The sequence below is a fragment of the Myotis yumanensis genome, unplaced genomic scaffold, assembly GCF_028538775.1.
Source record: "Myotis yumanensis isolate MYYU_CA2020_CCGP unplaced genomic scaffold, mMyoYum1.0.hap1 SCAF_2, whole genome shotgun sequence".
Lineage (NCBI taxonomy): Eukaryota > Metazoa > Chordata > Mammalia > Chiroptera > Vespertilionidae > Myotis > Myotis yumanensis.
The window spans coordinates 16228318-16255120 of NW_027223753.1; the positions used below are offsets into that span (position 1 = coordinate 16228318).

General features: G+C 43.2%; 1 protein-coding gene across 3 annotated transcripts; it reads left to right on the plus strand.

Moving 5' to 3' along the window:
- The first annotated feature begins 915 nt into the window (after positions 1–915).
- PDIK1L (PDLIM1 interacting kinase 1 like) lies at positions 916–13586 on the plus strand. Of its 3 annotated transcripts, none has more exons than XM_070404417.1 (3): positions 916–1065; positions 3851–4152; positions 9896–13586. In XM_070404417.1, the coding sequence occupies exons 2-3, from the start codon at positions 3868–3870 to the stop codon at positions 10634–10636; spliced, it is 1026 nt and encodes a 341-aa protein (XP_070260518.1). In that variant the 5' UTR covers positions 916–1065; positions 3851–3867; the 3' UTR covers positions 10637–13586. The 3 variants fall into 3 exon arrangements, with proteins under 3 accessions (XP_070260518.1, XP_070260516.1, XP_070260517.1); XM_070404415.1 differs by lacking the exon at positions 916–1065 and adding an exon at positions 1363–1562; XM_070404416.1 differs by lacking the exon at positions 916–1065 and adding an exon at positions 2035–2052.
- The last annotated feature ends 13217 nt before the right edge of the window (positions 13587–26803 follow it).

Below are 26803 nucleotides of genomic sequence, written 5' to 3' on the forward strand. Positions count from 1 at the left end.
AGGACAAAAGCCTGGCACAGATTACAGAACAGTTTTTTGGAGGGGCGGGATGGAGGGAAGGGAGGTGTCACACTAGGGGTGTGAGTATTCAAAGCAGGCACCCTCCCCCCAAGAAACAGACACCTTCAGATCAAATAAGTCAGAGACCTGTTTCCTCGTTTTTGTAAAAATTGGGTTAATAATAAAGCCTGTGGGGTTTGGTCAGGATTAGAGGAGGTAATTTAGACCTTCTCTAAAGTCAGTTTCAGGCTCTAGAGAAGGTCAATAAATGGAGGACAGAAAATAAAATGGGTAATTGATTGATCCTTGAAGGCGGCGGCAGATCCTTTGCACATCGTGCCTTACTCAGCACTGGGAGGAGGACCGACCGCCTACTGACAAACAGGAGGTGCACAATAGGTGCAGAAGGAATGGACGCTTCCGGCGATGCTCACTCATCTGGGTAACTGACTGAATGACGGGCGGTTCTGGTCCCCGAGGAACTGACAGCCCCGCGCCGGCCAGGCGAGCGCGCGCTGAGAGCTGAACGCCGGCTGTCGCTGGCCCAACGACTGGGCTGACCGCCGGCCGAGGGCGCCGCTGCGTTCTCCGCCAATCCCGGCCCCGCCGGCCCGCGCCCGCTGGGTCCGGACTCTCCACGAGCCCGCGGGTGCGGCCGTCAAGCAGGTCACGCGCGGGTGACAGCGGCCAGGTGCGGGCGCCACCGTCCCTTCCTCCCCGCGCCGGGCTGGGCGCCCCCGACTCCCGGCGGCCGCGGTCCCGGAACAATGAGGCGCCGGCTGCTTTAAGGGAGATACCACCGCGCCGGCGGGGCAGGGGACGGCGTCTTCCCAGATGAGCGCACCCAGCCCGGCGCCGCGGCCGCCTCGGCAACTGCACCGCCCGCAGACATGGCTCGGAGACTCTGACAAAAGGGGCCGCCTCCCTCCCGGCGGGGCCGACGCCAGGCCTCCCAGCTCGGGCCCGCCGAGGCTCTCCGCTTCCCGCACGCACCCTCGGCCCGCGCCAAGGAAGATGCACCGGACGTCCGACCCCAGCGACCCTCGCACACCTGCCCGCCGCTGGGTAGGTCGGCAGGGGGGCGAAAGGGAGAGGGGCGGCCGCGCCGAGCGCGTGCACCCCGCGCCCCGACCCCTGCTGAGGACCAGCCCGGGGCCCGGGCCGTGCTCGCCCGCTGCGGCCGCAGCGCGGCCGAGTCCCCGGCGTGGGGTGGCCTCCTCGCTCCCGGGCCGGCCTCCCCTGCGTGGAGGGACCGGAGTGGTGCGTGCCGGAGCCGGAGCGCGCACACCTTCCCGGCTCCCGACTCCTGGAAGCCAGGGGAGCGGGGAGCGCGGAGGTGGCCGGGAGCGCGGGGCGCGCGCCCAATGGGGACCGCGCTGCGTCCCGCTCGCGCTACGGAAAGCCGGAGGGGGCGGGGCCCGCGGCGTCGGGGTGTAAGTCCGCGCAGCACGGGGGCGCGCGCCGGCCTCTGACGGGAGGCCGCGGCGGCGGAGGCGCGAGCTGCCCGATAATGGCGGCCTGCAGAGCCCGTGAGAGGGAGAAGCGGCGGCGGCGGCCCTGAGGTAAATCCGGCCCGTCAGCCTGGCGGAGAGGCCCTGCTGCAGAGCCCGCGGCCCCGCAGGTGCCCGCCCCTCCGGGGGGCCTGTCACAGCCCTGTCAGCGGAGTCCTCCTGGGGAGGGCCTCGCGCCCCTCCGGCCTCCGGCCCGCACACCTCAGGCCACCGGCCTCCTCTGACGCCTGTGGCCTCTGCCCCGGGCCCCCGGCCTCAGCCGCCAGCCCGCGGGGGTTGGGGCCGCCGCAGGACGGGCCCCTGCGGGTGCGGGGCCTCGGGAGCATTCCCTCCGGGTTTGGTCTGGACGCGCTGGGGAGGGGGTGGGCCTGAGACTTGGCCAATGAGCTGGGCCCGCAGCTGCCGCGTCCGGCTACACCTCTGCCCGGGACCGGCCCTCCCCGGGCACCAGCAGGTGGACGGCCCGGCCGGCCCGCGTCCGGGCGCCGGGTGAGCACCGCGGGCGGGCGGGCGGGCCCGGGTGCCCGCCTCAGCCCCGCAGGTGAGCACAGGGTGCATCGCCGTGCTGTGTTTTGCTCGGATCGCGAGGGTTTCGTGCGCACCCGCCCTCCCCGCCCTGAGGTGCTCCTGCGTCCGGGCAGACGGGACGGTTTCACAGACGCCGCCGCTGGGAGGTGGGCAGCGCTGGGCGGCCGTGGGAAGCCGAGGGGAAAGTCCGCTGTGCGGTCCGGGCAGAGGGCTCTGGGCCAGGAAACCGGACGCCGGGACACACACTGGGGTTTGCAGGGTGGGCGTCCCCCCGGAGGACGCGGGACTGGAGCAATCTCGGAAGCTTTCGTTTTCTCGATTCAATCGTCCCTGCGGACTTAAAGTAGCTGTTCCCAGTCCGTCAGCCCCAAGGACCAGTGGCTTTTTGTTCCCCCGAACAAAGAGAGCCCCTTGATATGTAGGACGGTGTTTGTTGGCAGAAATGACCTAGATCTAAATAACTATTGTTCAACAGCAGAAAGGCAATCATATTCTAAGTAGCTCCCTTTACTTGCAGCGGTTCTCAACCTGTGGGTCGCGAACAATGAAAACACATCCTGCATATCAGATATTTACATGACGATTCATAACAGTAGCAACATGACAGTTATGAAGTAGCCACGAAAATAATTTTATGGTTGGGGGTCACCACACATGAGGAACTGAATTAAAGGGTCGCGGCGTTAGGAAGGTTGAGAACCACTGTAAGGAACGTGTGGGGGTTTTTTTTTCCTCCACAGACTTTATTTTCATTTAGTTTGCAGGAAATAACATAAGGAAGTAACATAAAGTTAAAATAGGAACATATACATTTTGACTTAAACAAGGTCACGTTTTCGTTTCTCAATGTGCTCTGGCTCACTTTCAGTCCCGAAGCCTAAGCCAGGTGTTTGCATTTCTCACTGTGAGGGGTGTTTGCTGTTTTGTGACCTTTTATGTGTGTGTGTCAGCCTTAAAGAGAAGCTAGCATTTGTGTTTTTCGTGATCTGTAAGAATGCTGAATGTTTTGGTTTATTTTTAACAGTGACTATTGGAGCAGTTTTTGTAAGAGGCAGTATAGTGCAGTGGTTCAAACTGCGGATGTCAGAGCCAGGTGGCCTGGTTTCAAATAGCCAACTTTGGGCATGTTGCTTAAACTCTCCATGCTTCCCTTTTCTCACCTATAAAATGACAATAGTAGTATCTACTTCATAGCATTATTATGAGGATCAAGTGCATTGACACATCTATGTTCCAAAGGGCTGATATCCAGAATACAAAGTGGGGCAAAAGTAGGTTTACAGTTGTTCGTACAGAAAATAATACAATAGTTAATAAATAATAATACAAGAATAAACTTCTGCCCTGTTTAGCTCAGTGGATAGAGTGCCAGCTTCTGGACTGAAGGGTCCCGGGTTCGGTTCCAGTCGAGGGCGTGTGCCCCGGTTGTGGGCTAGATGCCCAGTAGGGACTTGCAGGAGGCAGCCAATCAATGATTCTCATCATTGATGTTTCTATCTCTCCCTCTCTCTCTGAAATCAATAAAATTATATATTAAAAAAAGAATAAACTTGTGCATAGTCACAACTGTAAACCTACTTTTGCCCCAACCTGTATTAAAAATTGCTTGAAACAGTTCCTAATAGATGGTAAGTACTACATTAATGTTAGCTGTTTTACTGTTATGATTAAAATGTTTAGATTTGCCCAAGGTATAGCAAATACCTTTCAAGCATTGCAAACAGAGAAATGATAGCTAAATCGTACATAAGAAGCAATACAAGCCAGTAGGCATGCTTAATTTCAATAAAGCATTTTGTTGATTTTTCCAGAAGCCTTGACCTTGAAGATGGTGAGTAGCCAGCCAAAGTACGATCTAATACGGGAGGTAGGCCGAGGTAGTTACGGTGTTGTGTATGAAGCAGTCATCAGAAAGACCTCTGCACGCGTGGCAGTGAAGAAAATTCGATGCCATGCTCCTGAGAATGTTGAACTAGCCCTGCGTGAGTTCTGGGCCCTAAGCAGTATCAAGAGCCAACATCCAAATGTGATTCACTTGGAGGAATGCATCCTACAAAAAGATGGGATGGTGCAAAAGATGTCCCATGGCTCTAATTCTTCCCTTTATTTACAGGTATGTGTGGTTGAACGGGAAATAGAAATGATTTGAATGTGGCATTGTTAAGCAAAAAGAGGAATGAAAGAATCAGATGAACTACTTTTAAATGCAGGTGTTCATAGAGGCGTAGATAGGGGTCTGCCAAAAATTGAATAGATGTTTGCTTTAAAACAAGGTGTTATTTAAACCGTGATGCAAATACCTAAAAATAATATAAGCCACCTGTTATGCCACGATATTTGCCAGTCTGCATAGGAATGGGGCAACATAGGAGCTAGAGAAGTGATCAAGACTAGACCCTAATAAGTTTACTTATTTGAAATCAATTTTTTAAAAACTGAAGACAAAAGAAAGAGAAAATGTCCACAATCAATAGCAGCACCAACAGGACACTGCTTTGAACATAAGCCTTTGCTGTTTTAGACGATTATATAGTTTTTTAACCATTCAGTTCCACTTAATTCTCATGAAGTATGTGGCTTAGCACCTGAATGTTATTAACAGTGCTAAGCTAACTTATTTGGGTTCCTACTTAGTTCCATGCTGTGTGCTAAGTGCTTTAAAGGCAGTTGTTCAGAACAATACTATGAGAAAAGTACTATTATTATCTACATACAAATGAAGAAACTGAGGTTTAAATTACATACAAAGTCACATAGCTAGCATTTAGCAGAACTGGAACCTAAAAATTGTGCTCTTTTAACCTCCAAATTATTCTTTTGCCTCCATGTTATTCTTTTGTAGACCTGGGAAAAGCATTAACAGGAAAACTTCTGGTTAGTTTTTTTTAGGTTGGCTTCTGCCATCGACCAAAATCTCTAGTAGCTCTATACTCACTAAAGAGAAAAGATTCTTAAGACATAGCTAGTTAAAGGCCAGAACAAAATTTCTTAAGTCCAGTCATTCTTGGAAAGGGAAACAATTTTCCATGAGTGTGTCTGAATTCAGAATTTACCATTAGGCTAAAGTCTATTTTTAAAACAGCAAAGGCTTATGGATTAGAAACAACAAAGAAAGCAATCAATACCTGTATGTGTAATTAGTTCTACTGTATGGTGAACAAATATCAATCTTGAGAATCTAATATACGTTGCAGTTTACCATGCTATGCCCTGAACTTTTCTAAGATTGATTATAAAACACAGCTATTTTGCCTCTATTTGATTTATTGTTTACTTTTCTCAAAGTGCTTATTTTGTAAGTTATACTCATAGAAAATATCAGAAACATTCTTACCACCGAATTTGCTCTTAAAAGTGTATAGAACCTTCCATTGAATTTTGGAGACCAAGACATTTAAACACATAACAGTGCTGATGGTATCCTTGAGTCCAGATCAAGCAAGCTTTATAGTAACTAGGCATTAGCTGGTCTTTCAAGGCTTTATGATATAAGTACTTCCAGACTTGATTCAGTGATTTTTTTAAAAAATTGATCTTAGAGAGAGGAAAGGAGGGAGAGACAGACAGACAGACAGACATCAATGTGAGAGAGAAACATGGTGATGGGGATCAAACTCAAAACCTGGGTATGTGCCCTGACCGGGAATCAAACTCACCACCTTTTGGTGTATGGGACAATACTCCAACCAACTGAGCCACACTGGCCAGGGCAGTGATGATTTTTTTTTTTTTAAACTAAAACACCTTTTTGTTTAGTAATCTCTTTCCTTCCTCTTTTAAAGCTTGATAGACTTGTGTTTTACTTGTGGCACTTTTTGCCAGGTGTATAACCTTGAATAAATAATCTAACTTTTCCCAGCATCTACCTCTTGTATGTAAAATAGGAATAATAATTTCTACCTTCCATGGAAGTTGTCAAAATTAGAAGTGATGCAGATACAATACTTAACATATAGGAGTACTCTATGCTAGGTAGCCCTATTAAAATTGTCTTTTCTATAGATTTGTTTAGTTAACCAGGTATTCATCAACACATTTAGTTTATCTAAATTTATATCTAGTAAAGACAACCAATATTTATATCTGGTAAAGACAATTAAATCTAGAGAGTGGCCACAGAGTCCCTATGCGTAGTCTTCTCAATTCTCTCTACAAATCTTTTATTTTTCTCCTTGTTTTTCCAGATAGCTTCTTTGTTGTCTGTTGGAATCATTAAATCAGTTCCCGCCTTTGCCGGTTGCTCAGTGGTTAGAGCATCTGCCAGAGGACAGAAGGGTTGCAGAATTGATTCCCAGTCAAGGGCACATACCTTAGTTGCAGGTTCGATAACCAGCCCTGGTTGGTTGGAGCGACTGTGGGAGGCAAATAGTCGGTGTGTGTCTCTCCCATCAATGTTCCTCTCTCTTTCTTTCCCTCCTTCCCCCTACCACTCTTTCTCTAAAGATCAATGAAAAAAATATCTTTGGCCCTAGCCGGTTTGGCTCAGTGGATAGAGTGTCGGCCTGCGGACTCAAGGGTCCCAGGTTCGATTCTGGTCAAGGGCATGTACCTTGGTTGCGGGCACATCCCTAGTGGGGAGTGTGCAGAAGGTGGCTGATCGATGTTTCTCTCTCATCAATGTTTCTAACTCTCTATCCCTCTCCCTTCCTCTCTGTAAAAAATCAATAAAATATATTTTAAAAAAGGAAAAGAAAAAATATCTTTGGGTGAAGATTTAAAAAAAAAATCAGTTCCTGATATCTAAACACCTCACCTAGAAAAAAATGTAAAACAAGTAATTAACAGAGGACACAATCTCATGCATAAGAACTTAGGGGCCACTCTGCCTACTTGTGATAAGTGTCATGAGTGAGAAGTACAGGATGGCATAGGAACATATAATAGGGAAACTGACATCCTGGGGTTTATAAGTACTAACTGCTTTAACTAAACTTGTAGGGTGAAGAGGCATTAGCCAGGTGAGTAAGAAAACTTCCTAGGCAGAAAGAACTATGCATACAAATCTATTGGAGCAAAAAGTATGACAGGTTCTAAGAACTGAAAGAAGGTAGTAAGACTTTAGTGTATAGAAAGAGTTATTTTTTTAAAATATGTTTCTGTTGATTTCAGAGAGGAAGTGAGAGGAAGAGAGAGAAACATCAATGATGAGAGAGAATCATTGACCGGCTGCCTCCTGCATGCCCTACATTGGAAATAGAGCCCGCAACCCAGCCTGACCAGGAATATTGGTCCCTGGATCAACGCTCAACCACTGAGTCACACTCGACTGGGCTAAGATGAGTTCTTTTAGATGAGGCTAGAAAGCTCAGCAGGGGTCAGAGCACACAGGAGCCCTTAGCCCTTAGTAAAGAGCCTAGACTATATCCTCAGAGAACAGGAAAGCTATTGAAGGATTTTAGGCAAGAGAGCCAGTGACTAACATCCTCTACACATGAAAATAAGCAAATTGGGCTCTGTATTGCTATAGCTCTCAATCAGTTTTTATAGCTCTCAAACTATAGCCCTAGACCAGTTTTTGTATGGCCTAAATGCTAAAAATAGTTTTTACATTTTTAAAAAAATATATATTTTATTGATTTTTTACAGAGAGGAAGGAAGAGGGATAGAGAAGTTAGAAACATCAATGAGAGAGAAACATCGATCAGCTGCCTCCTGCACACCCCCTACTGGGGATGTGCCCGCAACCAAGGTACATGCCCCTGACTGGAATCGAACCTAGGACTCTTCAGTCCACAGGCCGACGCTCTATCCACTAAGCCAAACCAGCCAGGGCAGTTTTTACATTTTTTAAGAATTTTTTTAAAAAATGAAAGGGCAAAGAACATGGAACAGAGAGAGCTTATGTGGCTTGTAAGCCTAAAATATGTATTTACTATCTGGCCTTACTCTAAACCAGCGGTTCTCAACCTGTGGGTCACGACCCCTTTGGGGGTCGAACAACCCTTTCACAGGGGTCGCCTAAGACCATCGGAAAACACATATATAATTACATATTGTTTTTGTGATTAATCACTATGCTTTAATTATGTTCAATTTGTAACAATGAAATTGGGGGTCACCACAACATGAGGAACTGTATTAAAGGGTCGAGGCATTAGGAAGGTTGAGAACCACTGCTCTAAACCATTCTTTGAATGCTGGGACTTCGCATTGCTTAAACTGTTTAGGAAGTTTGCTTTTGAGAGTAAAGGCAGAAAAAGAGAGTGAAGTAAGAGTGATGGTACTGGTCTTTACTCTCAGCATATTTAGTAATAGTGTACCTGGTAATTAACTATGAGATAGTCTTTCATTTTCTGTCTTCACTGGCAAACACTTGCAACAAAGAAAATACAGGCCAAAAGGACATTAGCAGACCTTTGCAATTACTGTTGTTTGCCATGGGGGGAAATGGCATGGAGAATTGTTCTTTGCTTCTGCCCACCAAAGTGATATGAGGAAGTACCCGTAGATTTGAATGTGAAGTTAGCAGTTCACTCACTCTTCAACAACGCTTCGGCTTCCCTACTGAGTTTCTTTTAAACCCATGGTTCTAAAGAGGACACCATGCCGAGACCGGTTTGGCTCAGTGGATAGAGCGTCGGCCTGCAGACTGAGGGGTCCCAGGTTCGATTCCGGTCAAGGGCATGTGCCTGGGTTGCGGGCACATCCCCAGTAGGAGATGTGCAGGAGGCGGCTGATCGATGTTTCTCTCTCATCGATGTTTCTAACTCTCTGTCTCTCTCCCTTCCTCTCTGTAAAAAATCAATAAAATATATTTAAAAAAAAAAAATAAAGAGGACACCATAGTACATATGTTTTCAAAGCACTATATGCCTGTATTTTATTTATTTTTTAAATATTTTGTTATTAATTTCAGAGAGGAAGGGAGAGGGAGAAGGAGATAGAAACATCAGTGATGAGAGCGTATCATGGATTGGCTGCCTTCTGCATGCCCCACACTGGGGATCCAGCCCACAACCCGGCCATGTGCCCGGACTGGGAATCGAACCCAGGACCTCATGGTTCATAGGTTGATGCTCAACCACTGAGCCACACCAGCTAGGGCTATATACCTGTATTTTAGAATAGTAGTTCATGTTCAGTAAAATAATTAATACTCTTGAATTTCAGATAATAGGAGAATTATAATTAGGTAATAACAAATAAAACAGTGATTTATTCCAGATTTTCAGCTTGTATCAAAGAAATATACAAACTCCAATTTGAATTTTTATATCAAAATGCAAATATAATTTTTATAAATTGGATTTTTAGAAACCATCTGGTGATACAAAGAGCCAACATGTTTGCATTCTGGTTGTAGAAGTGTATAGAGTAATGTCAGTCTTTTTTCATCAGTGACTACAGGAGCACTTTATTTCTGTAATGACAAGTTGTTCCTTGATCATTTTTTTCTCAATTTTTTAGATGATGTTGATAGTCTATGTGCAATGAGGAAGAAGAGTATTTCAGGCAGTTTCATTTAATATCATTTCCTAATTGATGTTTATATGCCAGCTGGCAATCTCCCAGGATCTAACTGCTAAACATCAATCTTTTCATGAAGCTATTAGCTAAGTGGGTAGAGTTCAACTCCATTGACACATGCAGTTGGACACTTTTTAAAATAAAGCTATTTTTAAATAAGTTTTCAGCTCTTGACTTGGAGATTAGGTGTGTACTCATTAGGGACAAAGTGACAGTTTCAAGTACTGAAGTTTAAAATAACATGCACATATGAAAACACTGACCAAATAAAATATTTACAGAATATCCACATAAAATTGGAGACTAACTTAACCGGTTACTCTTTTTTTATAGCTGAATTATATAAACTATGCAGATGATTATAAACTGTTTTCTTTTCCTACTTATAGCTCGTAGAGACTTCATTAAAAGGAGAAATTGCCTTTGATCCCAGAAGCGCCTATTACTTGTGGTTTGTAATGGATTTTTGTGATGGAGGAGATATGAATGAGTATCTGTTGTCCAGGAAACCCAATCGTAAAACTAACACCAGCTTCATGCTTCAGCTGAGCAGTGCCCTGGCTTTTTTGCATAAAAACCAGATCATCCATCGAGATCTTAAACCTGATAACATCTTGATTTCTCAAAGCAGGTTGGATACCAGTGACTTGGAACCCACACTGAAAGTGGCTGATTTTGGTCTAAGTAAAGTGTGTTCAGCCTCTGGGCAGAACCCAGAAGAACCTGTCAGTGTAAACAAGTGTTTCCTTTCCACAGCCTGTGGAACAGATTTCTACATGGCTCCTGAAGTATGGGAGGGACATTACACAGCAAAGGCTGACATCTTTGCTCTGGGGATTATCATCTGGGCAATGCTGGAAAGGATCACATTCATAGACACAGAGACAAAGAAGGAACTCTTGGGGAGTTATGTGAAACAAGGAACTGAGATTGTGCCTGTTGGGGAGGCACTTCTGGAAAATCCCAAAATGGAACTTCTTATTCCTGTGAAGAAAAAGTCTATGAATGGGCGAATGAAACAACTGATTAAGGAAATGCTGGCTGCAAACCCTCAGGATCGTCCAGATGCTTTTGAACTAGAACTCAGATTAGTACAAATTGCATTTAAAGATAGCAGCTGGGAAACGTGACACATACATTATTTGCAAATATCTTGGATGATATGCTGCTTCTGTTTTCACAGTAATGCAACATAATGTGGCTGAAAAAGAATATAAAAAGCTGAACCTCACCTTCTAAGGGTTTAGAATTTATTGTGGGATGTTTTTTTCCTCATTTTTCTTAAGTCCGAGCTGGCCACTTTGTTTGTATGTTTTAAATGTATTACCAATGTGGGTGTAAATTTTTTTTTTTTTTTTATGATCATTGGTAGAAGTTTGGCAGGAAAATTCTCTAAGAGCCAAGAAGAAAAGAGAATCCAGTTTTCTGGAAATATGTCTCTAAGTATTTTAGACATTCCTTGTCAGTATTAGCAATTTCCATGGAAGAAGAGGTTTGCGTGCTGGTAATGCAACCTTTGAAGCTTTGTAAAGGAAGCATATATGTATATATTTATGTATATGTAAGTATGTGAATGTGTGCATTGCATTCCATATGAAGAAAATGCCACTTCTGTTTAAATTATTTGATGTAGGTTTGGGTTTTTGAGATTTGCTGGTGAAATCAGTGATGAAAAATAAAAGAATCTTCATCTTCCTACCCTATCCCTCCCTCTAATGAAATCATACTAAGTTCTTTATTTTTATAATTACAGTTTTTTTAAAGGCATCATTTTGGAGGGCCTAAAATCTGATTAAACATAAATGAAACTAAGTGATCAAAGCTGCCGAATATGTTTGAGCTCTCCAGTGCCCTATAGCTGCAGGAGTAGAACTAGCCATGCAGTTGTGTGGTAGCAGGTTGGCAAGGATATTTATTGATTCAGTCATACCTTCTTTAGGTAACCAAGCACTCAATTAATCAATTAAACCACTGCATTGGGACATGTTTGCACTTGAGCATCTGCAATCTGAACATAGGATTCTTCTATTTCTGAAATCATTGCTATATATATGTACTATAGTACTTGATATATTACTTTTTTTATTTCAAGAATTTGTCTAAGCCTCAGCATAAAATTGAAGAAACCAAATGAGCTCTGTCCTCACATTACCTACCTTGAATCGTCTCTTGTTTCATCACTGGAATTCCTTTCATTTTTGTACGAATGCTGTTTTCTCTTCTAATTTGACACAGTAATGGTAGTAATATAGTTGTATTAAATGTTGATCACCTTTTTCTAACGGAGATGATACCTATATAGTTTGGCAAATGGATAATATATTGTGGCATCAACTATATCTTTCAAGTAGAAAAGTTATAGATTTTATACAATCATTGGTATGATCTATGTCAAAAACCAGTAGACCATTATTCCTCTTGAAGTCAATTTGATTTTAACTCTACATGGTTGTCTCCAGTTTTCCTGTAAAAGCAGATAGTTAATATCTAAGGAAAGAAAATTTTCCTAAAACAGAACATTAGCCTTCAAGGTTAGAGACCTTAAAACCATATCTAGGTTGATGTTTATAAAGCACTAGAACCTTTGGTCAAAAGTATTTTTAAAAATTAGAATATTGAAATAATTGATAGTTTGCATAGTCTCTTCAGATGTTCCTTTTGAACTTACACAACTTTTGGAATATTGCTATCAATTTTTTTTCTTATTTAAAATTTGTTCAGGGGACTATAAAAGATAAAAATAAGCACAAAGAAATTAGAGTATATAAATTTTCTGAACTATGTGTGTTACTTGATCCAGAAGTTTAAAACTTGGACTAAAAGGTTTTATTGAAATAAAGTCTTTTAAAATGAAGACAAAAAATCATTTTAACATCACTCTGAAGATAATAAGAGGTGGAACAATACATTGGCACCTCATGATAATTGACCCTCGAGTCTAGATCATCAAATTAGTATAACATAGATCTGGCCAAGGGGATTGAGTTACTGGAAGTAAAGAGCAGCATTGTAATGTCTGTCAATAACATGACAGAGATTCATGATGATTCAGGTGATGGTAAGCTCTTCAAATATCTATGTGCTTGGAGCCATCCTTTCCTAAGTACACAGTCTTTGGTCCTGCTTCATTTAAAAAGTTAATGATTATAATTTATTTTGAAAGATTTAACCTGTGAGATAAAACTCTTCTTTCATTGGTGGTAAGGGTGTGAGGTGGTCAGGAAGTTTCTTCTGGGATTTTCTCTCAAGTCTTTGTATCCTAAAATAGCCTTAGATACCAAGCAAAATTACAGTAAATTCTTTGTCATTATTCTTTCATTCAGGAGGTATTTATTAAGTACCTACTGTGTGCTCAGCACTAAAGATCAGTTGATAAAACGACAATTTTAAAATGGTGTATAGCCATAGGTCTTTTCCAGCCTGGAGTAAGAAATACAAGAGATTAGCAATACTTGAAAATTCTTGGATATTTGCTATAGGAAAAATGAAAGAAAGAATTTGTGCACAGTGCCTTGCCCATAATAGGTACTCAATAAACAATTATTCTTCATAGAGTCTCTTGCCATGATTTTATAGTGTTTTATGAAATCTGTCTTAATTGAAAAAAGACCAAATATTTAAAATAAGCTTGTAGGCAGCTGTGACCAGTTAAAATATGGAGTTGTACAGTTAGTTCCTAGAATGTTATTTTGCACTAGTTGTCACTTAGAAAGATGGGGTTCCTGTAGATTTTTTGGTGCTAAGGGATACTTTGTCATTATGATGAAGTAAGTGTTAAGTGTCAGATAAATAGCACACTGAATAGTTTTTCTGCTGGTCTGTTTTTTCCTCTTTGTTGTTGTTTTTAACTGTAAAATGTTTATCAAACTATTGTAGCAGCTACAAAATAATTCACCAGCATGACAAAATGGTCAAAAAATAAGTCATCAGCACTTCAAAAATGAAAGCAACTTTTGAAATTTTCTTTTAAAATTGTCAAATATATTTTATGAAGAATTTATAAAAGGGGGGAAATGATTGTAATTTATTGTTCATGACTTTTTTTTTTTTTTAATAAAGTGAGTTTCAACAAAAAACAACCCTGAATATTCTGCATTACTGGTTTGGTGGCTCTCTGAGTAGTTCCATAGTGCTTTACTTAATGAATGTAATATAGGGTATAAAATTTGAAATGATGTCATTTTCAGCCATACCTATTAAACTTTCTATAATAGAAGCTATTGCTGAGGGAAATATGGTTGAGTTAAAAAAGTTCTTTTCAGCATTTCAACTTACCTAAAATTTTAGTGCTTTCTATTTTGCAGAATTTGTCAGAAGAACTTGTATATATATGTATATTATGTATATATATATTTTTAAATATTTTTATTGATTTCAGAGAGAAAGGGAAAGGGAGAGAGAGATAGAAACATCAATGATTAGAGAGAATCATTGACTGGCTGCCTCCTGCATGCCCCCTACTGGGGATCAAGCCCGCAACCCGGGCATGTGCTCTTGTCCAGAATTAAGCCCAGGACCCTTCAGTCCTCAGGCCGACGCTCTATCCACTGAGCCAAACCAGCCAGGGCTACATATTTTTAATCCTCACCCAAGGACATGCTTAGAGAGAGGAAGGGAGAGAGAGAGAACATCAGTCGGTTGCCTTCTGTATACTACCTAACTGGGGATGAAACCTGATGCTCAGGTACCAACTGATCCACTTGGTGGGGCTGAAAAAATTTTTTTCATTTATCTTTCTATTTTATTAAGCTGAGGATGCATTCCAGACTCACAATGAAGGAAAGAAAATGCAGTTTTTCTGTCTATAACTTGAGACCATGGTTTCATTTGCATAAAGTCATCTGGTCCACTTTTTTCTTTCCTTTATAGGTTTTATTATGTATGTCTTCTCCAGAATAAGCAAAGTACTGAGGATACAGTGCACTTGGTGTCCAATGGAACAGCAGAGGGAAAATGGGAGACAGGAACATTAACTTTACATGTGATTAGTGATGAGTAGGAAAGAAGGCATCAGGAATTGTGGCTGCTTCTGACTCTGCCACTCTTTCCTGGTATAGACAAGCAAATTTTGCTTTCTATTTAAAGATTAATATTTTAAATTGACTCTTAAACTCTAAATATTTGTATACTAGCCTTTTTGTAATCCTTTGCAGTTTACAAAATGACTTCACAAGGTTTTGCATATCTTTTCAATAGGTTTAACTTAAAATAAGGGCTGATTTGATGAAGAATTTGTTAGTAATAACACGTTACGAGGTAATAGTTTTACCCTACTACAGGGCTTTAGTGCCTAATCTCTGACCCCAGTTGGAGTTTCCTCTAACAACAAAGCTTTATCTTTCTCACTGAAGTAATAACCTGTAGTTACTTGGATCTTTTCTTTAAATTCAAATGCTGCTCTCTGTTGGCCAATCATAGGTGTCTGTTAAAGTGCAGTGTAATGATAGACAGTTGGTTTGTGGTTAGATAATAACTCCTACTTGAGAAGCCTACCGGCCACACCTCTTGAGGGCAAAGTGCGTCTTTTAGAGGCAGTACTTTCCCTTTTGCAATGAGTTTTCATTGGTTAGAGGGGAATTGTGTGCTTTTTCTTGTGTGTGTGGTTTTTTTTAAAAGATGCCTGGGCTTTTGTTTGACTTCACAATTTCATTTCCTGTTCAGCCCTAGTATTTCAAGCTTAGCTTGTCCTGAACAGACGTTAGGCAACTTGCTGTTGCCAAAGGCATCATGCTTAGTAGCAATAGCACGTGTTTTGTTGCAGCAGATCTCATACTGAATACTAGCTTTTGCAGACACCTACATAATTAATGTGTGGTATTGGACAAGTCACTTGATTCTGAGCCTTAGTTCCCCTACCTGAAAAATGGAGATATTTACATTTTGGGGCTTTTGTAAGAGTCAGAGACAATATATATGTCAATGTGAGAAACGTCAAACCTGTAAAACTTTTATGAGTTTATTTGAGCCAAACTGGACATATGCTGAGGAGCAAGATCTTAAATGCGCCAGAGAGTAAGTCTTGCAGCTGCTTCTTTTTTATATATGTATATATATATTGTTTGATTTCAGAGAGGAAGGAAAAGGGAGAGAGAGAGAGAAACATTAATGATGAGAGAGGGAACCATTGATCGGCTGCCTCCTGCACGCCCCACACTGGGGATCGAGCCCGCAATCCAGGCATGTGCCCTGACTGGGAATTGAACCATGACCTTGTGGTTCTTAAGTCAACACTCTACCACTGAGCCACACCTGTCAGGCTTGTTTTGTTTTTTGATCTGGGGGCTGGTTAGACAGGTATATTTATATTGTAAAAATTCATCAAGCTGCACTAACAATTTATATATTTTCCTGCAGGTATGTATACTTCAGTAAAACTTTATCTTTTAAAAAAAACATGTATGCACATTGGAGCTGAAGACTACCTCGACAGTTGTTTCAGAGGCAGAGGGAAAGGACACAGACTTTGAAATCAGATACTACCTTTCTGTTATTCGCTGCGTGACTTTCATGAGTTTCCTAACCTCTCAAATTCGTAGTTCCCACATGTATAAAAGAGAGATAAGGCCCGGTTGTGGTGGCTCAGTGGATTGAGTGTCGTTCCACGGACCAAGAGGTTCTGGATTTGATTCCAGCCAGGGCACATGCACAGGTTGCAGGCTTGATCCCCAGTAGGGGTGTGCAGGAGGCAGCCAATCACTGATTCTCTCTCATCACTGATGTTTTTCTCTCTCTCCCTCTCCCTTCCTCTCTGAAATCAATAAAAAATATATTTTAAAAGAGCAATAATACCTGATTCAGCACTATGAAGATGAAATAAGATGATTCATGTAGAAATACATGGCACACTTAAATGATTGCTTCTCATTCTCTTTGGAAGACTCATAGGAAATGACTCTGAGCTGCCTTTACTGGTCATTTACACCCCTAATAGGTAGTAGGTCTGCTTGTTTTTAATTTAAATTAGCTTCTATTTTTCCACAATTATTTGAAAAATATATTTCCTATGTAATAAAAGGGTAATATGTACATTGACCGAACAGAACGACTGGTCGCTATGACACACACTGACCACCAGGGGGCAGACGCTCAATGCAGGTGCTGCCCCCTGGTGGTCAGTGCGCTCCCACAGAGTGAGCACTGCTCAGCCACAAGCTGGGCTGATGGCTAGCAAGCCCAGCGGCCTGCCTCCAAGGTAGTGCTAAGAATGTCCTACTGCAGCTTAGGCCCACTCCCGCAACACCCCCCCCACCCACTCCCCCACCCCCGCAAGGGCTCCCAGACTGTGAAAGGGCGCAGGCCAGGCTGAGGGACCCTACCCCCACAATGCACGAGTGTCGGGCACCGGGCCTCTTATTATTATAATGTCTTGCCTGGCTCTCTGCCCTGTAGCCCTACACAGGTATAGTTCTTAACTAACAATCTTCTTAGCCCAGTTTTCTTTCCTTTTTCTATTTTCTGAAAACATGATTGATAATAATTCAGAATGTCTCCCATTCAGCCAGATTTCAAGTGGTTCTGAATGATGTTTGTTCTGTATTTTAGTTGTAATTTTGATGTGGTTGTGGGAGGTAGTAAGTACAGGTGTTTACTTACACTGCCATCTTGGTTCTCTTGCCAGGAACAACATCTTTTAAATACTTAGAGAAAAAAATAATTAATCTAGAACTTTACACCCAGAAAAAAAATGAAGATGAACCCTGGTCGAGTAGCTCAGTTGGTTGGAGTGTTGTCCCAATGTTCCAAGGTTGTGGGTTCGATCCCTGGTCAGGACACATATAATAGGCAACCAGTGAGTGCATAAATGAGTAGAACAGAAAATTGATGTTTAAAAGAAAAGAAGATGAACCCAGCTGGTGTGGCTCAGTGGTTGAGCATCATCCCATGGACCAAGATGTCCCTGGTTCACACTTCAACTCAGAAGGTTAATTGGTCTTTGAGGATGACAGAAGCTTTGCATTTGGAACTCTCCCAGACTATGTCTTATGTGTGTCTGCCTCTGCTTACAATTCTAGAAGATCTGGTTCTCATTTGTATTCTTTTGCTATAATAAAAATGTAATCGTAAAAACAGTATCATCGAAGGTTCTTGGATATTGTGACTATAAGGGAAACTACGTATAACAAAACTAATTTTATCACAGGCTTATTGGCATGAACAAGAGTTAAGTTCCTGCAGCACATTTCTGGTTAATGACCCAAAACACTTCTAATATTAAACATTGAAATAAATGAGAATCTCATATACATTTAAGAAAGATGAATAAGACAAGTAAGGTCATTCTTTTCCAACCCACTTATTCCAGTTTAGGCTCACAGGTGACCAGAGCCTCTCCAGGCAGCTCAGGGCACAAGGGGGAACCCACCCTGGAGCAGATGCCCTTCCATCACACGTGCAGTCCCACACACACTCACTCCGACAGGGACGATGTCGACACGCCCATTCACCTCACAGGCAAAGCTTTGGGATCCCCAGGAAAAACTCACGCAGACGTGGGGAGACGGTGCAAACTCCATGCAGACAGTGGTCCCCCAGTCATGAGTGGTGGCTCTTTCCCCCTCATCAATGTTATAATGAAACGACGTTATTCAAGGACCTTCTGTGTAGCACTTCCCTGTGTTCAAGGTGTTGTTTAAGCAAATTATTGAACCTGAGAGTGGTCATGTCATGGGAACTCCTGAATGCGTAGCTAGCTCCTCCCAAGAAAGGGAGACCCTGGGAGTCTCTGAAGTGGCCTCTGATGTCTAGAATAAGGTCAATCTTATGGGGAGTGTTCCCCAGACTGTGACGTTTGTGTAAGCTCCCTTATGACTATTCGGCAATAAAAAGGTGCAAATTATTAATAAATGCATCTTTAATGACACTGTAAAAGAAACCAGCCCCCTCCCCCCAAAGTACATACTGTATGGCTACATTAACATAAAATTCTATAATTAATATGACAGAAACCAGATCAGTGGTTGCCTAGGGATGGAGGGGGGTAGGTGGTAGGAGGATGGACTAACATGGAGCACGTGGGTTTCATACATATATCAGAATTCACCAAACTATGCACTTAAATTTATGCATTTTACTTTACATGAATTATACTTCAACAAAGCCATTTAAATTTTTTTAAGATGCCCTGGGTCCATCTCATAATAATTAAATGAGAATTTCAGTAGGTAGGGCCCTCGCATTAATATTTTTCAGTGTTAGTGATTCTAAGGTGAAAACAGGAATCAAAACAGCATTGGTCAGACTGTGGAATAGGTAGAAAAGGTCATAGTGTAGTGTCTTTTAGATTTGCTTGCCTCCTACCAACCAGCACCCCACTCAAGGCCCAAACTCAAGGCCCTATTTTTACCCTCAGACTCCTACCTCATGTTAGAACTTAGCTGTGTCTCTGAGAAACAGAAAGAAGAGGCAATGTGTTATATCACTTCCAGGTATTTTACTCCAGGGCAAGGCTCCTTAAGCCAGAATTCAACAAAGTAATTCAGGATTATCAGTGGACAGACTAGGATTATTATAAGCAAAGTTTTACATGCCTATGCATTTTTCCATGGTGACAGTTCACAACTTTTCTCAGATTCTCTTTTTAAAATATATTTTTATTGATTTCAGAGAGGAAGGGAGAGGGAGAGATAGAAACATCAATGATGAGAGAGAATCATTGATCAGCTGCCTCCTGCACGCCCCCTACCGGGGATCGAGCCCACAACCTGGGCACGTGCCCTTGGCCGGAATTGAACCTGGGACCCCTCAGTACAAAGACAGATGCTCTATCCACTGAGCCAAACTGGCTAGGGCTTTTCTCAGATTCTTGAAAAGGTCCAAAAGACCTTTGAACTACTATTTCCACCATGTTAACAACCACTAACAGTAGCATAAGGAACCATTGCATGAAAACTTTGGGTACAGAGTAAATGGAGCAGATGTTGAAAAGTAAAGAATGAGCACCAAAGGGATTCAGAAGCTAAATCACAGATTAGCCCAAGCTAGGCTGGAGTGGACTGGTTGTCTACTGGAAAGTACCCATTCTTGTCTAGGTCTGCTTGTCAGAACACAGCTACGTGTGTTTGCAGGGGCTCTGGTCCTTCTCCAGCTGGCCCACAAACTAACCAGTCTGCTCCAGAGGTTTGACTTGGCCCTGTGTCTTCCAGTTTAGCAGACAGGATTTCCTGAAGCTATAAGAGGTCTGGTGGGCCTTCAACCCCTCTGATCATATTAGTACCAGTGGATGGGGGGAAACACTTGGTTCTTCTAGTCCTTCCCAAAGGAATGGCGGTACCTGTGGGCTACAAAGGGCTGTGGAGAAAAAAATATTCTTTGGAGTTAAATCACATGTTTATTTGGGCCTATCTTTTATCTTAGACCCAGTCCTTAGAGGAGAAACTTTGACTTCAGGATTTCTTTCAAGGACATAGGACCAAAAGGGTTCAATAGACTTATGTCTTTGATTTTCATATAATTAATTACTGTCAGCACTAAGTATAATTTCCAAGAGTCCTTCCACCTCTAAAATTCATTAATTCTGCCTGGTCAGTGTGGCTCAGTGGTTGAACGTTAACCTATGAACCAGGAGGTCATGGCTCAATTCCCAGTCATGGCCCATGCCCGGGTTTCAAGCTCAATCCCCAGTAGGGGGGGTGTAGGGGACAGCTAATCAATGATGTTTCTCTCTCTCTCTCCCTCTCTTTCTTGGTTTCTCTCTCTCTCTCTCTCTCTCAAATCAATAAAAACATATTTTTTAAAATACCCAAACATACATATATATATATAAAAGCCAAAGCGACCAGATGACCAGTCGACCGGTCGCTATGACACGCACTGACTACCAGGGGGCAGACACTCAATGCAGGAGTTGCCCCCTGGTGGTCAGTGCACTTCCACAGCGGGAGTGCTGCTCAGCGAGCTTACCGAGCAGTAGCGGCAGCAGGCACAGTGGGGCCAGGATGAGTGGTGCAGCTCGGGCTCCTCCCGGGCCACCTGCTGCTTCACACACTACTGCATCCCTCGGGGGATGCTGACTGCCAGTTTTGGCCCGATCCCCAAGGGATCCCGCACTGCATGAGGGTGCAGGCCAGGCTGAGGGACCCCACTGGTGCACGAATCCATGCACCAGGCCTCTAGTAAGGTATTAAGGCGCCATGAGGGAGAACAAGTAGAATTGAGAGACAGTGGAAACAGACCTTCAAAAATATAGAAATTACCAGACATACAATATAAAATAACCTTGTTTAATAAGTTTAAAGAAATGAAGAGAAGCTTAATACATGTGGGAACTAGGAAATTTGAAAAAGAACCAAATACAATTTCTTTTTGCATTTGGAAATGAAAAGATAGGCTAATTGAAATTGAAAACTCAGTAGACAAACTAATCATTAGGTTAGAATTGCTGAGGTAACCATTAGAAGACAGAGCTTATAACTTCCAAATGAATGAGGTGGGGGAGAGAAATAAATTTTTTAAATGTTTAAAATGCCAGGCCCGTGTGGTTCAGTGGTTGAGTGTTGACCTGTGAACCAGGAGGCCACAGTTCCATTCCCAGTCAGGGCACATGCCTGGATTTTGGGCTCGGACCCCAGTAGGGGGCATGCAAGAGATAGCTAATTGATGATTCTCTATCATCATTGATGTTTCTATCTCTCCCTCTCCCTTCCTCTCTGAAATCAATAAAAAATATTTTTTAAATATTTCTAAAAGAGGGGCAGAAAAGTACAGCAAACATGAAGCACATTATAAGATGACAGAAATAAATAAAAACGTATTGATCTCAATGAATGAGTAAATTCTCCAGTTCAAAGCTAAAGGTTGTCAGATCGAATATAATCCAGTGATGTTTTGTTCACAAAGACCAATCTAAATTGTAGGAACACAGATGGACAAAGTTTGGGAAAAGAGCCACTGCGAGGGGAGGAGGATGAAATCGCTGTGTTAAAGCAAAAAGCATCATTGGAGATAAAGAGGGTCACTATACGATGATAAGGTCAGTTCACCAGAGAGAGAACATGTCTAAATTAGTATGCATCAAATAACACAGCCTCAAAACGCCAGAGAGAAATGGACGAATCTGCCATGCCACCGTGGGATATTTTAACACACCTCTCCTAGTAACTGATAAATCAAATAAGCAAGCAAAACTTCAGTAAGGACACGGGAGATTTGAACCTTACAATTAATAACCTCTATATGTTCCAGTCACCTATGTCTATCCCTATGTAAATACGTCACTGTCTTAATTACTGCAAAATTAAATAAATTAACCCTTAGCATCACCCTTGGCCCATGGCAAGTACTTCATAGATGTCGGTGACAGCAGCAGCGGAACTTACCCTGTGATTTTGGTGGGGCCACTTCACCTCTGTGAGCCTCAGGTACCTCTTCTAAAAAATGGCCATAATTATCTTTCCAAGTTGCTTTGCAAACCAAATGAGAATAACGAACGGGAAGATATTTCATAAACTAACAAGAAGAAAATAGAAATGTGTGGGGAAGCACGGGACTTTGTTGGAATGTCGGAAAGAAGGATTCTCTGAAAGGCCGGGGGCCTCTCAGGGGGCCTGGCCGAAGGCGGCAGCCCCCACCTTGACTTTTCCAATCAAGTCTGAGCCCCCGGAGTGTTTTGCTAGAATCTCTGTTTAGTCTTTTAGACCCGACCTTGTAAAAGCATATACTTTCTCAAGAATGCTTACCCTGCTGATGGTATCTAAAGGTTGATTTTAGTTCAAGCTCTTATGACAATAAAAGCCAAAGAAGGCAGACACACAAAACTACTTGGCAACAATAGCCAAGTAATGCCTTAGCCCGCTCTTTCACACAAATATATGTTAGAACAATCTCTTCGTCCGTCGCTCAGGGGCTGCTGGTCAGCCCCGCCAAATAAATGAAAGGATGGACTGCTCTTACGGGTTAACTGGTATTACCAAGCACCAAGTGTCAACGTAAATAACCATGGGAGTGGTCACCAGGTGGAACCACAGAGCTAAGTTGTGAGCCCTTGGCTACTAGGGCTGAGGAAAGAGAGCCAGCAGATAACCGCGGATCAGGAAGGCTTCTTGAAGGATAAAGCCTGCCCTCTGGTGGGTGGACCTGGAACACCTTGCTCGAACACAATCAGACTGGCACTGTCCCTGGGTAAAGCACTTCCCAAACTGAGTCTCTACCTCCCCTCAGTTCCACAGACTTGCTTCCTGTAGTCATGATAGGATAGGGTGGGGTAATTTGGGGAACAAAATTATCGCTGTGGCCTGTGCCTCCAAGTGCAAGTTCACCTAATCCCACAGTCTTGTTAGGGGAGTCTCTAAAGGATACTTGGTTGGCCACAGATCTCACAGTATCACTAAACAAGATTTGTCCTAGGCTCCCATCTCTTGATGACCAATCTCTTGGAGGGCTAGCAAGGGTGGCCTCTTTGACTAAAGCTGGAACCTCATGAGGCCAAGGGGAACAGATAACTCGGGGTCTTGGCCCTTGATGGCACAAAGATTTATTCTCATTTTCTCCTGAAGGCACTTAAAAATTACAAAGTATTAAGTGGGTGCTTAGTACTTGTTTGTAGACTAAATTTTGATAGAAGGAAGTAAAAAAGGAAGTCTAAATTTCAAATAGAGTACAAAAGCAATGAGAGTGATATATGAAAACATGAATAAAGCCCATGGAACACACAGGAAATTGAGGAAGAAGGGAGAGAACTCCAGGGAAAAGAAACAGTGTGAGGAAAGAAAAAGAAACACAGCCAGTCGTGAAATGTTTAGAGGTTGGCAAAGACAGAGATACGTGTGGAGGGAATTCAGCATGTTGATAAACGGGATTGCGAAGAATCCTGAAAGCCCAGCTCAGGGCATGAGGTCAAGAGCACAAGGGGTTCAATTGCCTGGGTTTGAATCCCAGCTTCACCATTTACAAGTGTGTGAGAACTCAGGCATGTTGCTTACCTTCTTTGGGCCTCAACTTCCCCACTTATAAAGTAGGAGCAAGAAGAGTACCTACCTTACAGGAATAAATGAGAGATTCTACATAAAATGTTGAACATAGAATCTGATACATTAGCTATTATTACTGTTATTGTTATTGCTGATAATACTCTACATAATGAGAACAAGGGAATACAGTTTTCAAGAAATAAAAATAAATAAGTTTCAAATAAAGTAGAAAGAGATGTGTTGAAGGAGCTGCTAAGATGCCCTTACCCCACTTCAGAAGACCTTGGGGTATCTGAATGGGATCGCAGAAGAACAGTTATTGGGAGGCTGAATTGTTCCTGGGGGCTGAGGATGTAATCCAGGCAAGAGATGATGGTTGGGACCAGGGTGGTAGGGTGGAGTGAGTAGAAGTCATCTAAATCTTATGTCTTCTGAAGCTAGAGCCAAAAGATATTGCTAATGATTAGAAGTGGAATGTGATAGGAGATGCATCCAAGATTACTCCGAGGTTTTGACCTGAGCAATTGGAAGGATGCTGAGATGAAGAATCACCTGAAAGAGGACAGCAGTGGTCCAGGAGTTGTGGAGGGACGGGAGATAGGTCATTAGTTTAGTTTTGGACTTGCTGAATCTTTGGTTCCCAGATAGTAGCCTCAATTCAAACTCAATGTCTAATAATTTCTAAAATGCCCGGACTTTCCCTTCTCCCTTCCTTGGAGGAAGATGTACTGTATATGGTGATGGCAGTGCTGCAAGGTTCTCCCCTAAGGGATTGGGCCTCCTATTCCATCAAGACTTCAGGTCTGTGAACTGGCTTAGATCTGGAAATTAGCCCAAAAGCCTGAGATGCTCCCCTGTGACAATCATTCAAGATAGGCTTCTGGCCATAAGACATGGAGGTTTTCTGGTAATATGCCTCCATAAAATTTCATAAGTTGCTCATCTGTTTCATTCTTAGAGACACTCTGATCAAAGATCCCCGGAAGTCAAAACATTCTGATTGTCACTTCATTCCCCTGCCTGGACTCTGGCAGTACAGCTCTGCCACTGGGCCTCTACTCCTCTAAGACTCCATCATCCCCAGTGATACGGGGAACCCATCTGGGAGGTGCCTCTCCCACTAGACCCCTGCTACGGAGGACATCCGCCAGAAAAATGTTCAAAGATACTGAAGCTGCTTTCACTAATGCTTATCTCAACAACTAGGTGAGGAACTACCCTCTGAGCCCTCTTGGGGAATGTACTTGGTGGGATTAGGGAGTATAGGCAATTTCATGTGGTAAGTCTTCTCCAACGTTTCTATATTCTTAGGCATTAGACAGATTAACCAAGGAAATGCTGGCATGTCAACCTCATTGACAATATACAGATCATGTTGAGTACTGGTTTTAGTCAACCGAACGAGCAAACTATTAGAGTTACTTTGGCTGCAAGAGGTGACACATTAACTCTAGAATCTCTAGTAAGGGTCCTTATATTAATGAAATCAGTATGATCCAGGGTTATCTCCTTTCCTCCTTGACTCCACCCAAGATTTGCTCAATAAGGTTCTCTGAAATGGAGTTCTGACATCTGTCTTGTTAACAAGCCCCGCAGGTCAATTTTATGTCCAGACCACCTGGAATGGCATTTGGGAACCACGGGTCTAATCAGCGACTTGCTCCAGTCCAAGAATGAGATCCTAGCAAGGTCAGGACCAGAACCTTGGTCTCCTGACTCGTTACGGGAACATCGACTGCTCTTCCAGGTCAGCTTGACAACAAACCTGAGGGAATCTGGCAGCATACCTGAGACATCAGTGTGGAGATGGGTTCGAATGGCGAGCAAACCTAGGCTGCACATGCTTGGTGCTGCAGGCACTGTGGCGAAAGTGACCTTAGTTTGGAGAGAATGGTGTGTTTCCTCCTGATGTATTTTGGTGTAAGTGACTGAAAACTCAACCCAACAGGGTTAAGCTAAAAGGAAATGTATTTATCCAACTGTGAGGAGCATGTATAGTTTTGCTTCAGACATGACCAGATGCAGAGACTCCACCCCTCAAGGTTGGTTTTCACTCTCTCCACTCTGTTGACTCAGTTCTGCAGCAGGCTGTCCTCTCAACGCTCTTTATTCCCAGGTTCTTGCACAGCAAGGACGAGAGAGAAGCTCTTTCTCAGAGGTACCAGCAAGTCTCATGGGCTATCATTTGAGTTGCATGTTCATCTTTAAATGAAGTAGTGGAGCCCAGCTGGCGTGGCTCAGTAGTTGAGCGTTGACCTAGGAACCAGGAGGTCACGGTTTAATTCCCGGTCAGGACATATGCCCAGGTTGCGGGCTCAATCCTCAGTGTGGGGTGTGCAGGAGGCAGCCGATCAATGATTCTCTCTCATCATTAATGTTTCTATCTTTCTTTTCCTTTCTCTCTGAAATCAATAATTTAAAAAATATATATTTAAAATAATATAAATAAAATAAATTAAGTAGTGGGGGGAAAATAAATGAAGTAGTGGGACCAGAGAATTGTGATAGGCTTTTGACCCAGGCCTAGATCAACTGCCCCTCTCGGAGTCAACTTACCTCACTCAGGGAGCACAGGTGGCCAAGGTCAGGGTAAGATGCCAGAAGAAAGGTGAGTCATTGCTGAATGGCAGAACTACAGGTGCGCAGCGTGGAACGATGGGGAAGCTGGCGATGACTGTGAAGAAGGTGACAGTTCTAATCCAGGGGTAGGATCCAGGTGCTAGTTATAATTCTGTGATGATGTCAGGAATGGTGGTTATAATACCACCATTGCCCACCCCTTAACCTCCACCTTCTGTGGGAATTGCCCTCCTCACATACAAAAGTGTAGGTCCCCACAGTCAGGTAGCTTCAATGTGATACGACACCTCTATGGCCATAGCTCAGTGCCACCCTTAGAACTTGCTAAAAGGACTGCTGCCCTTTAAATGGCCCCTAATAGACAAAACACCCCAAAAGTCATTTATTGAAGACCACATGGGCACCTGTGACTCGGGCCCCAGTGCTCAAAGCTGCCCATATAAGCCGTACCCTCAACACCTGCTCTCAGACATAACACTGTTCAGCCCCAGCCAAACACGTCTCCCCATCTCTTGCCCTGTATCCTTAAAATAAGACGACTGCATACAAATGTCATGAAGGTTCGCCTTCATGCAGACCGCCACTGTGCGGAGTGTGGGGAAGATTCCGTGGTGAAGGCACTTAGGTAAGAGAAACGACAAATTGATTAACTTGTCAAATCCTTCTTCTCAGAGAGCATGAATGCCGTAGATTCAGGCACACGGCACTCTTGTTCCCCAGCAAGTGCCGAGTGTCCATTTTCTTGCTTCATTTCATGTTCCAATGTGCAGCATAGCATTTGTAATAGTAGCATGTGATGGCTGAGGATCATGC